At 45.1% G+C, this 13,227-nt stretch overlaps 1 protein-coding gene across 3 annotated transcripts in view; it reads left to right on the forward strand.

Moving 5' to 3' along the window:
* The window catches only part of EXOC3 (exocyst complex component 3), a 385,796-nt gene that overhangs the window by 276,685 nt on the left and 95,884 nt on the right, over positions 1–13,227 (forward strand). For all 3 annotated transcript variants that reach the window (XM_040353404.1, XM_040353405.1, XM_040353403.1), the window contains exon 9: positions 2,963–3,107. In XM_040353404.1, coding sequence (XP_040209338.1) covers positions 2,963–3,107 — 145 coding nt within the window. The remainder of the gene's footprint in view (positions 1–2,962; positions 3,108–13,227) is intronic.

Genomic DNA, 13,227 nt, shown 5'->3' on the forward strand with positions numbered 1-13,227 from the left:
TGCCCCAAAACCAAATGGGGACATAAGGTCTAGCTTAGATCTTATATTCACACTACACCGATAGTTTACACTCACAATAGAATGACAATAGCACACTAACTCGCTCGTAACCCTGTTCTATCTATCTCCACTCCAATATCACACTGCAAATGACTGCTCTGGGAAGGAACCTTTTTATAGTGTGGGGTTGGTCTATGAACAATGAGTTATGATTGGGCACAGCCATCATTACTTTCTAAAATCATGACTCAGACAGTGTTCTGTGCCCTGATTGCGCAAAGCCTTCATTGCTTCAGCCAATCAGGGCTTTCAATGCACTGTGCGGCATTAGGCGGGCCGAACAAATGGTCGAACGCCCCCGACTATTTGTGTGTTTGCTGAAGTCAATGTTCGGGCCAAACTTTTGCTCAGCCCAAACCGTTCACCCAACACTACTTTGTTAGTAATCAGAAATGCACAACATTGAAGTTGGTTGGTGTCTTTTATGTTGGTTATATAATTGTACATGGTTGCTAATCAGAAATGCACTGAAGTTAGTTGTTGTCCTTTTGTTAATTATATGACTGTACTTTGTCACTAATCAGAAAAACACAACATTGAAGGTTGTTAGTGTCCTTTTTGTTGGTTTTATGACTGTACATTGTTGTTAATCAAAAGACACAACATTGAAGGTTGTTGGTGTTCTTTCTGTTATATGACTACATTATTGCTAATCAGAAATACACAACATCGTTACATAGTAACATTTAAGTTTGTTGCTGTCCTTTTTGTTGGTTATATGACTGTACCTTGTTGCCCATCAGAAATACACAACATTGAAGCGTTCGTGTCCTTTCTGTTGTTTATATAGGACTATGCCCTGTTGAGCATCAGAAATGCTCAACATTGAAGTGTGTCTTTTTTTTTGTTATGACAATCTTATTGCTCATTAAAAATGCACAAAATCGAAGGTTGTATCTTTTCTGTATTATATATATTATCCTATTTTGCGGTACATCAGAAAACACAACAGTATAGTGTGCTGTGTATTTTCTGTTTTTATAATGTATACTGTAGCTTTTTGATAATCAGAAATGCACAACATTGAAGTTTGTTGGTGTCCTTTCTGTTATTCAGGGCTCAAAATTTCAAGTCCTGAGCCACTAGCCAGGCCTTAAGAGTTACTCGCCAACAGTTGCCCCACCCAACTTCTCCCCTGCCCCACCCCTAAGTCCACTCCATAACACATCCTTGTAAATTATCTCATGAAATTACACTGTTAAATGATTTAAGCAGCCTCAATGTCATTTTTAAGTGCAGCCTCACAGTGCCCCATTAAATGCAGCCTCACAGTGCCCCATTAAATGCAGCCTCACAGTGCCCCATCATCACTCCAGACTCACCATTGCCTGGATGATGGATCACACACACACAGCGGGCATCTCCCGCTGTGTGTCACGGAGCTGGGTCTGTGTTCGGCGGTGCTGTAACAAGGTCCCACCCCCTAGACTGGCTTGTTTCATAGACGGAACACTGATTCAATCTACTGTCACACAAGCCGGTCTAGGGGGCGGGACCTTGTTACTCCGCGCCATCAAACACAGACCCAGCTCCGTCACACACAGCGGGAGATGCCCGCTGTGTGTGTGATACACAAGAGGAGGAGAAAGAGTGCTACAGCCTCAGCTCAAAGCAGCGCCAGGGCAGTCCAGCCCTACCGCTCTGTGTCCTCCGGCTGACAGTTTTCTGGCTGATTGTTTCAGCCTGGTCCGTCCATGCACCTCACTCGCCCTGCACTAAATTCCACTCGCAAAATGCGAGCAGTCAAGTGGAATTTTTGAGGGCTGCGTTATAATAGCTATACCTTGTTGAGCATCAGAAATATACAACATTGAAGTGTGTGTCTTTTCTGTTTATTTTGGTTAAATTACTATCTTATTGCTATACATCATAAACACAATATTGAAGGTTGTTTGTGTCTTTTACTATAATTATTGCCTTATTTTGCTGTACATCAGAAAAACACAACAGTGAGGGGCTTTTGTGTCTTTTCTGTTTTTATATTTGTTTTATTGCTTATCTAGCTGCACTTCAGAAATGCATAACATTGAGGTTTGTCAGTCCTTTCTATTTACATTTTCCGTTCATATTTGATATGTTGGTTTAGCTAGATACACTTCAGAAATACACAACATGTCTATGCTTGTGTCCTTTCTGTGTTAATTAATTTTTTTGAGCTGTGCGTCAGAAATGCACAAATTTATGACCTATATATTTGTGATATGACTTATACAGGTATCACTTTTATTTTAGACCTTTATTTTTTTTTGTGTACCTGGAGGGGCTGCTTTTGGCTGCAGAGACTTCAGTTCTCAGAAAATCTAGTCCCTTACATTCAGGCATGCCCAGGGCATTCCCTGTGCTTGAAATCCAGTAGGGTTATAGGGCGCTGGAAGGTTATAAAATCACATTCTTTAGTAAGAACTTAGGAGTTCTGTTCATGGGAGTATTATGATCTGAAGATGCAGTACTTATCACCTAACCCGTATACCAGGGATATGCAATTAGCGGACCTCCAGCTGTTGCAAAACTACAAGTCCCACCATGCCTCTTGCTCTGAGTGTCATGCTTGTGGCTGTCAGAGTCTTGCTATGCCTCATGGGATTTGTAGTTCTGCAACAGCTGGAGGTCCGCTAATTACATATCCCTGCCGTATACCCTAATCGGCAGGTTTATGGTTCTGTATGTATCCTTCATATCACCCTCTTAGCAGAACTGGATGTAGCAAGCCAATGTGAGTGTTCTGCTTCTGTTACCCTCATTAGTACCAGAAGGCATCCAATGGTGTTGGAGTGGATTCTAGGCTGTCAGAATAAAAATAGTCATTGTTTTCTTACATTGCCTTAAGAAGTTAATGATTTAGCCTTGTCGTCCTTGCAGCGGTACCTCTGTTTGCCAATGTCTTGCCTTTTTTTTTTTTTAGGGAATCGATTATAAGTTTGAAAAGGAAATACTTAAGAAGTGAAGAGGATGTGGCATCTGGCTCAGCAAATATGGACTCCATTTTAGACAACATTGCAAGCGAGGGATGCAGGAGTTTGTTGGATGAAGTTTTTTTGGATTTGGAGGTGACTACATGGATTTTACTTATATGTATATTCATACTGTGGACTCTTCCTTTTTAAGAAGGATTAGAACCCCTGTTAGGTATATATACGTTGCTTTGAACTCCGCGCTATGCAGGCGCGCGTGCGCCCTTGCCGCAAGCTTCGTGACTGTGCCCGCTGGACCCGCGGACTCGATGTCCCATGATCATGTCACGGAGCTGCAGAACGGTGGGATGCCTGTGTCCTGTGACAGGACGCTGATTTTCTGCTCCCTGTCATTGGGAGCAGTGATCAGTGTCATGCCACATGTAGCCTAGCCCCCACACAGTTAGAATCGCTCCCTAGGACACACTATACCAATTCCTCGCCCCCTAGTGGTTAACCCCTTCCCTGCCAGTGTCACACAGCCATCAGTGCATTTTTATAGCTCTGATTGCTGTATAAATGACAATGGTCCCAAAATAGCATCAACAGTGTCCGATGTGTCCGCCATAATGTCGCAGTCAAGATAAAAATCGCTGATCGCCATCGTTACTAGTAAAAAAATAAAAATGCCATAAAACTATCCCCTATTTTGTAGACGCTATAACTTTTGCGCAAAACAATCAAATGCTTATTGCGATTTTTTTTTTTTACCAATTATATGTAGAATACGTATCAGCCTAAACCGAGGAAATATTTTATCTATCTATCTATATATATATATCTATCTATATATATATATATATATATCTATCTATCTATATATATATTTCTATATATATATATATATATTTTTTTGGGGGGGGGGATATTTATTTATAGCATTTTTGTGGAAATATGAGATCTGAGGTCTTTTTGACCCCAGTTCTCATATTTAAGAGGTCCTGACATGCTTTTTTTTTTTTTTTAAAAGAACAGTATAAAAATAAAGAATAAAAAGTAAAATAAATAGGAAGAATTTTTTTTTAACGTGTCCCGTCCCACCAAGCTTGCATGCAGAAGCGAACACATACGTGGGTAGCACCGGCATATGTAAACGGTGTTCAAACCACACATGTGAGGTATCGCCACGATCATTAGAGGGAGAGCAACAATTCTAGCTCCTCCTCTGGGTCTCAAAACATGCAACCTGTAGATGTTTTTAAACATTGCCTATAGAATTTATTAACTGTAAAAGTTTGTCGCCATTCCACGAGCGGGCGCAATTTTGAAGCGTGACATGTTGGGTATCCGTTTACTTGGCGTAACATCATCTTTCACAATATGAAAAAAAAGAAGTGTCACCATCTGGATCTAGGAGTTCTAGACATGCCTGCTTGATACCATTTTCCACTGAGAGACCCAGGGCAGCCGCACAGAATGAGCCATTGCCCTGTCAGGCACTGCAGCCTCTCCCAACATTGCAGCCATGGGGCGCTTTTGCATTGGTTGGTTTATAGAATGCTATAATCGCAGCATTCTCACAAAAGAGCAGAAAGCGGGGTGGGTCCCCCTTCCCCTGCTATAAATCCTCAGAGGATCAACAGTCTAATAATGAAGATTCACCATCAGGGGACAGGGAACAGGTGGAGTCTGACGAGGTGGAGGTATCGGAAGCTTCACAAGCTCTGAAGTTGCAGCTGCAATCCTTTACAGAAATTCATGCTGCTTATAACTTATCCTCAGCCCAGGCCTCTGTCTCTTCCTTGGGGTCTTTTAATTTGCATAAAATTTTAAATGCATAAAATGCTTGATCGCATAATAAAAAAAAATGCTGAATCGCATGTGAATGCATGATCGCCTAGTTTCGCGTGATTGCATAATGAGGCATGTTATTATAGGTTTCCTTAAATATACAGGATTCCTTATGTTCGCATAGGAATACGTGTCTGCAACACATTCATAAAGCATCCTTGCTTGCAAAGATGCCCGTTCCATAGCACACATGCAACATCAATGCGTGTATACAACGCACACTTTTTATGTTTTGCCTAAAGCATATTTGTAGCTATTTGCATATGTATTTATTTGCATGGCTTTACAGAGGTTGTCTGTGTTTCACAGGGGAACAGCATCTCTTCCAGTTGGTGGTCTTGCCCTCCGGGTAGCCACCGTGCCCCGGGTTTACAATATGCTAGGGCTCGCCTCTAGCAGGACTAAAAGGCCCAGGGTATAACAGTAATAGCATACCGAGGCAATCTGCTACTGATAGATCAATCGGTAGCATGGCTGGACCGAAGTGTGTCCAGCATGGTGCCCCGGGCTCGTCCGCCCCTCAAGCCCCCCTGCGGCCACCGCGACGAGGCGGACGGCGCCCAACCCGCCCACAGCACGCAGCCCTCTACCCCCCCCCCCTTTATGGGGACGAGGCTGGTTTCGACGATGGCAATTATCTGGAACACCTGGGTTAGGATCCCAGTCTAAAAGTACATTCTTGCGTTTGGTAAGTAGCTTGGAGTGTTTTGGACACAGCCCAAAATAAGTTTTTTTTCTTGCCCCAGACAAAATCAGCACTGTAAGAAAGCTGGTGTAATAGATTGATTAATTTCCTGACACAATTTCAGGAGATCCGAGTGAAAAGGAAGGGGGGGGGGAGGCTTTCCTGTTACAACTGAGGAATCTAGAAGGGAGGGGTGGTTTGAGAGTGGAAGAGTGAAGAGTGGGGGGGGGGGTGACATCTGCTCTTAATAATAGTCCTTTTGTATCTCCATTTCAAATGGTAACGTTTACAACATAATACCTGCATTGCAACACATACCCATACATACATATGCATAATGCGTATGAAAACAAATAAACAGTATAAGGAATATAGGAAAGAGAAAACATTTCAGTGATTCTAATAATAAAAAGAATTAGCCTAATTTGAAAATAGGGATTTTAGAATAATCTATCACACTGGTCTATGTGGTCAAGGCAAGGAAGAGTTCCTTCCATTCACCTTTTTTGCTTAAGGTACTAGGGAAGATGGTAGCTTCATTCAAAGTGGTCCCCTATGCTCAGTTTCATTCAAGGCTACTTTAAACATCTTTTTGTCTGCCTGGAACAAGAAGATCCTAACCTGGCATTTTCCAAAGGGTTTTGGAGAGCCTTGTCCGTCAACATTCTAAAGCTTCGGGTCAGGAATGTGAAACAGGACTTCTGTTTCTGGGGGGCGTGGCTTGAGTATGGCAGAGTGAGACGCTGTTGAGCGAGAGCCCTACACTCATTTGACGCTGCCTGACCGAGATCAGTGAGTGATCCATGCCGGAACGTAAGCAGAAGGTCGTCTTAGCCAGTGAGGTGTATGTCCCTGCTACTCGATCACAAAAGCCAAAAAACAGCGCTGCGGAGATAGCAGCGTACACTACAAGGTCTGGTGCAGCAAGAACAGCAAGTGCTGTAAGCACCGCACTAATGAAGGAGTGTGGGAGCGGGACGCACAATGTAACTGCCTTACACAATACTTTGTTGAAACAGACTTTGCAGACAGTTCAACTGAGCGGAGGAGCTAACGGAAGTGCAGGAAGGCACTGCAGCGAGGGGAGAAGATCATCCTTAATACCTCCCGCATCCGCCACACTGTTAACATCTCCTGGACTACTAACACCACCAATATCCCTAATATCAGGTATGATGCAGCCAACCCCAAACGACGACATCTCTCAGGTATCCATTTTTAATTCTCCGGGCATAGATGCAGGGTAATGTACCAGAGCTGAGGCGCTCCCCATAAGATAGCATATGAATGCGATGATACGGAATTGGCTGGGACTTCTGAAGAAGGAAATAGGAGTGGTGCAGGAGGAGGTGGCGGTCATAGACCAGAACATGCATAGAGTTGAAGAGTCGCAAGAAAAAGCTAATATGCGGATAGCTATGTTAGAAAATACAGCACCAAAGAATGGAGGCGATACAATTACAGGCTGAGGAAGCAGAGAATAGAAGCAGAAGGAATAATGTACGTATAAAAGGGATACCGGAAACAGTAGCAACTAGCAACATCAGAACTGAGCATAACAGTGATAAATTTGCTTAACAGGCTATTGGAGAACCCCCTTGATACGCAGATTAAGTTAGAGCTGGTGCATAGGGTCCCCGCAATGCGAAATCATGCTCAGATAACCCCTAGAGATACTTTGTGCAGAATACATTTTTTCAAAGTTAAAGAGGAAATCATGAAGGCTGCTTGGCAAAAGACAACTGGGGAATATAAGAAGGAGGAAAACGGAAAATGTATTACCAAATACTTACCGTAATTTTCCTTTCCTGATAGACACCATGGCAGACTACGTGTGGGTTAACCCCGCCCCTCTCCACTGCTATAGGACCCCATATCCAATAAATTTGAGCTTACCCCTTCAGACAGTGTTCCGTAACTAGCCGACTCTCAGTCCCACTTTAAAATCGTGTTCATGGGTGGGAACTTCCGTCTGCCATGGAGTCTATCAGGAAAGGAAAATTACGGTAAGTATTTGGTAATAAATTTTCCGTTTTCCTGACAGACTCCATTGCAGACTACGTGTGGGAAATAACTAGCCAATCCACACGGGAGGGTATGCTGAACAAAAACATTTGTTTAATCTCTCCGGTCAACTGACAGGATTCTTAGACCAAAATTAACAGAAGAAAGGGAAGCAGGCTCTGCACAATAGTGAGACATGAAAGTGTTGATCGAAGACTACGAGGCTGCCTTGCATATCACATCAGGAGCCACATGTCGAGCCGCTGCCCATGAGGTCGCCATGCCTCTGGTGGAATGAGCCGTCACCGCCTCTGGAGGAGCCAAACCCTTTGCCCTGTAAGCTAGTTGAATAGCTTGAACAATCCAGGCCGCTATTGTTCTTGAAGAAGCACGTTTTCCTCTATTGCTGCCAGAGTATAATAAGAACAGATGATTGGAACATCTAAAAGATGAAGTGACTCTTAAGTATTCTCTCAGAGTTTCACCCACATCTAAAGGATGTACTTCTGTGGATTCTGGAGACTTGAAAGTAGGAAGCACTATCTCCTGGTTTTCGTGAAACACGGAGGTAACTTTTGGCTTGGACCCAAGCATTGGAATAAGGACCACCCGGTCTGGAAAGAAAGTCAGAAAAGGTTCCTGACACCCCAAAAAACTTATCTCTGATACTCTTTTAGCCGAAGTGATGGCCACCAGGAAGGCCAGTTTTATTGACAAGTCCTTAATAGAAAGATCTTTGTTGTTGAGAGTTGACAATGCATCAAGGACGAGTGGAAGATCCCATTTGGGGAATCTAGGTTTCCTCTGGGGCCTGAGTCTTGATGCCCCTCGAAAGAACTGTCGTATCAGTGGGTGAGTTGCCCATGATGTTCCTGAGAAGGCTGACAAAGCTGAAACTTGTACCCTGAGAGAACTAACAGATAACGGAAGATCCAGGCCAGACTGGAGAAAACTGAGGATGTCTTGGACCCCAGGATCTCTGCATGATCTTCCTGCAGAAGTAGAGAAGTTAACGAACTTGGTCCATATTCAACTATAGACTCTGTTAGTGTTAGGCTTTCTGGAACTCATGAGGGTAGAAATAACTCTCGAAGCACACCCGAGAGGCTCTAGCCTCTCCATCTCAAGAACCAGACCATCAGTCTCAGTATCGCTGGACAGGGGTGCAGGGTCGTCCCCTGAGAAAGAAGGTCCGGTCTGAGAGGGAGAGGCAACGGGTCCCCGGAAGCTCATCTGGATCAGGAGGGGAAACCACGGCCTTCTCGATCGTCTCAAACTGAAGCCTCTGAAGGAATTTTAGAATGATCGGAGGTGGAGGAAAGGCATACACTCTGCTGAAGTTCCACTGACTCGTTAAGGCATCTACCCTGAAGGCCTGACTGCAACGGACTCGAGTGTAGTATTTGTTGAGTTTGTGGTTGCAGGGAGATGCAAACAGATCCACCTCGAGATCGATCCCCAATGACAGGATCCACTTGAAGGTCTGTGGATGCAGTGACCATTCGTTGTTGTCTAGACTGTTGCGAGACAAGAAGTCCGCTTGAGTGTTCTGCTCTCCTGGAATGAAGAATGCTGAAAGATTGAGCAGGTTCCTTTGAGCCCAGATGAAGATGGGCTCGACCTCTTGGAGAAGAGCGGAACTCTGAGTTCCCCCTTGTCTCTTCACATATGCCACAGCCGTGGTGTTGTCTGTCTTGAGTAAAAAAGATTTCCCTTTCAGGAGATGAGAGAAAGATTGAAGGGCACACCATGCCGCACGAAGCTCCAGAACATTTGACCCTGGAATGTGAAGCCGAGCATCCCATTTTCCTTGTGCCAGTTCTTGACCACAATGGGCCCCCCAGCCCGCATTGCTGGCATCGGAAGTAACAGTCACCCATTGGATGGGAACAAGAGAGTGGCATGTCAACAGTTTTTTGCATTGGAGCCACCAAAGGAGACTGTTCTTCATCAACTGAGTGATCCGGATCCACTGACTCATGTCTTCCGACCTCCATTGGTGAAGGAAGCCCGCTTGGAAGGGACAAAGTCTCCACATTGCCCATTTGACCATAGGGGCTGTGGCCACCGTTGTGCCGATTATCTTCAGGCACTGCGAAGCTCTCAGGTGTGAAGAATCCAGGGCTAGGGAGATCCTTTCCCGAATGACCGGTATCTTTTCCTCTGGAAGAGAGATAGTGTTCACTATAGTGTTGAACTGAGCTCCGAGGTAAATTAGGCACTGGGTCGGTTCTAGTTGGCTTCTCTCTCGGTTTAGGAGCCATCCGAATTCCAAAAGTGTGGAAATTACTTGTTCCTTGTGGACTAGAAGTAGTTGCCTGTCTTGAGATAGAACTAGCAGGTCGTCCAGGTAGTGGTACAGTCGTACCCCGGGTTGGACTATCTTCTGGATGGTCGAAAGTGACTCCATTTTGAATTTCTCGTGCCTTATGAACTTGTTGAGAAATGTAAGGTCTATCACCGGGCGCCAAGAGCCGTTCTTTTTTTGCACCAGAAAAAGAGGGGAGTATACTCCCTGGAATTCCTCTTCCTTCGGAACGGGCACCACTGCTCCTTGATTTTTCAGAGTATCTACGTAGGACAGTAGAACTTGTCGTTTTTCTTCCGACTTTGATAGTGTCGTGGACATTGGTCTGTGGGGAGGAATTTTGATGAAGGACCAAGTGTGGCCTGTGGAGACCGTTTTGATGGTCCAATAGTCCGAGATTGAGGCCACCCAGATGTGCCGGAAACGATGTAAGCGAGCCCCTACCCGACCCGCCTGGGCGGGCCCAATCTCAAAAAGATTTTGTTGGCTCGCGTCCACCAGATGTTTGTTTCTTGGCGGACTTCTGAAAGGAGGACTGTCCTCGATTACAGTTCCAGTTTCTCCTGAAACCCCCGCCTGGTCTATAGGAGCGTGCTTCCCTCGAGCGCTCTGTATTGCGCCTACGTTGAGGTTGTCTCTGGTTAAATGGACGCCTGTCCTGGGGGAGGAACCCCGACTTCCCACCTGTGGCCTTAGAAATGGCATTATCCAATTTGTTACCGAACAACGATGACCCTTCAAAGGGAATTTTACACCATGCCTGCTTAGAGGCTGGGTCAGCAAGCCAGGGGCGCAACCACAAGGCCCGCTTGGCCGTGACTGACGACAACATTGTTCTGGCCATCTGGCGAATAAGGTCAATCGATGCCTCCCCCAAAAAGGCAACTGCCAATTTAAGCTCCTGAACTGTCGATCCTTGAGCTAGATCTTCTGATACCCCTTTCAGAACTGAGTCCACATTTTCAACCCAGGCTTCCATAGCTTTGGACGTGACTGCCAGTGCCAAGGCTGGTTTGCAGGCCATTCCGGCCAAGTTATAGATCCTTCTAAGATCTTGATCTATTTTGCGCTCCAGGCCATCCTTAACCACTTCCTTACTGGGCACTTAAACCCCCTTCCTGCCCAGAGGACTTTTTGCGATTCGGCACTGCGTCGCTTTAACTGACAATTGCGCGGTCGTGCAACGTGGCTCCCAAAGAAAATTGGCGTCCTTTTTTTCCCACAAATAGAGCTTTCTTTTGGTGGTATTTGATCACCTCTGCGGTTTTTATTTTTTGCGCTATAAACAAAAATAGAGCGACAATTTTGAAAAAAAAAGAAATTTTACTTGTTGCTATAATAAATAGCTCAATATTTTTTTTTATTATTTTGTTTTATCCTCAGTCTAGGCCGATACGTATTCTACATATTTTTAGTAAAAAAAAAAAAAATCGCAATAAGCGACTGGTTTGCGCAAAAGTTATAGCGCCTACAAAATAAGGGACAGAATTATTATTTTTTATTATTTTTTTTTTACTAGTAATTGCGGCGATCTGCGATTTTTATTGCGACTGCGACATTATGGCGGACACATCGGACACATTTTTGGCACCATTCACATTTATACTGCAATCGGTGCTATAAATATGCACTAATTACTGTATAAATGTGACTGGCAGGGAAGGGGTTAACACTAGGGGGTGAGGAAGGGGTTAAATGTATTCTCTATATAGTGTTCTAACTGTGGGGGAAGGGGGGTGACTGGGGGAGGTGACCGATCTGTGTCTCTATGTACAAGAGACACAGATCGGTCTCCTCTCTCCCTGACAGCACCGCTGTCTGTGAGAGTCGGCAATGAGAAATGATCTCATATGTAAACATATGAGATCATCTCTCATTGGCCACTCCGATTGGCTGTTCACGGCGATCTGTGATTGGCTGTGTCCAAGGGACACGGCCAGCACAGAAGTTCCCCGCTGCGCGCTCGGGAGCGCGCGCGGGGAACGCGGAAAGGGGCGGACGTCAAATGACGGCGCCCCAGAGAAGTAGAACCACCCTGCGGCTGTCAATAGTCGTACGGCCGTCGGGAAGTGGTTAAAGGATACTGAATCTTCTAGCGGAAGAGTGACATGTTTCGCTAGGCGCATTACTGCTGCATCCACAAGGGGAGCATTTTCAAAGTGCTTTACATCCTCAGCTTTAAAAGGATAAAGTTTTGAAGTTTTGTTCAACATTGAAACTTTTTTATGCCCTTTGCTCCATTCTTCCTCAAAAACATCTTTCAGTTCAGAGGGAAGTGGAAAATTGGAACGTTCTTTTCCCAGTTGTTTGAACAGTTTCCTCTGTTTCTCTGGGGGAGCAGCAGTATCTTCCAGTTTTAGGGTTTCCTTGACCGCCTTGATTAATGGGGAGACTAAAGCGTAGTCAAAACCCACAGAATAATCATCTCCCTCCGTCTCGCTATGCGAGGCATCATGAGGCTGGAATTGGCCTGGATCCTCCTGGGCCTCGTCAGCCAGGGAGCCAGAAAATGTGGTGGACTGGCTCCTCGTGTGGGGGGTGTCTAATTCTTTCATAGATTTATGCACCACACGTTTAACAAGAGACTTAAGATTCTGTTTTTCCGTCTCTTTCTCACCAACCGCTCGGGCATAACATGGGTCGCATACCGATTTGCCCTCCGGGACTCTGGTCTTACATCCCCAACAGGCTCTGTGATCAGAGCGACTATCACGGTGGTGGTGGCGGTGACTAGAGGAGGAATGTGAACGTCTCCTATGCTTAGAGGGGGAATGTGAACATCCCCTATAATGATGGCTCTCAGACGGAGTGTCACGCCTGGACGAGGAATAACGGTTTTGAGGCCTGGCAAGGTCCCTGTCCCGTGGATGATGATCTGACTTAGCAGGGCTGTAAGAAGAGATGTACACACAGAAAGAGAGGAAGACATACAACCAGACACTATTGGCATCTCTTAATGCACAGCGACATACAGTCTACACCAAACCCCTTCCCTCACCCGCATGTACCTTGTGCGAGAGGGCTGGCCAGAGGGAGGCGAAGAAATTTCCATGATGGAGACACACCCGGCACCAAATACCAAGAAATACAGCACAGCAAGGGCTGGGAATAGGCAAAAATAAATATCAAATACAAAATATTTGGTCAAAATTAGAGCAAGAGAAAAAAGGCATAATAAAAAAAAAAGAAAACGAACATAGGGGTTTTTTCTTTTTTTTTTCTTTTTCCATAGCCTCTTCCACTTTAAGAAAACGGTTTAACAGAGTCTGCCAAAGCCTGCCTACCTTGCCTTGATGTGTGCCACGCTCCAGGACGCTGCCGCAGTAGCCCACAGGCATCCCACCTGTTTGGGGCTTCTTTGCGGTTTAAATTTGGTGCCAGAATGACGTCACGGCCGGTCCTCTGCTGCGCGCCTGCGCCAAAGAGAC

The sequence above is a fragment of the Rana temporaria genome, chromosome 5, assembly GCF_905171775.1.
Source record: "Rana temporaria chromosome 5, aRanTem1.1, whole genome shotgun sequence".
Taxonomy (NCBI): Eukaryota; Metazoa; Chordata; class Amphibia; order Anura; family Ranidae; genus Rana; species Rana temporaria.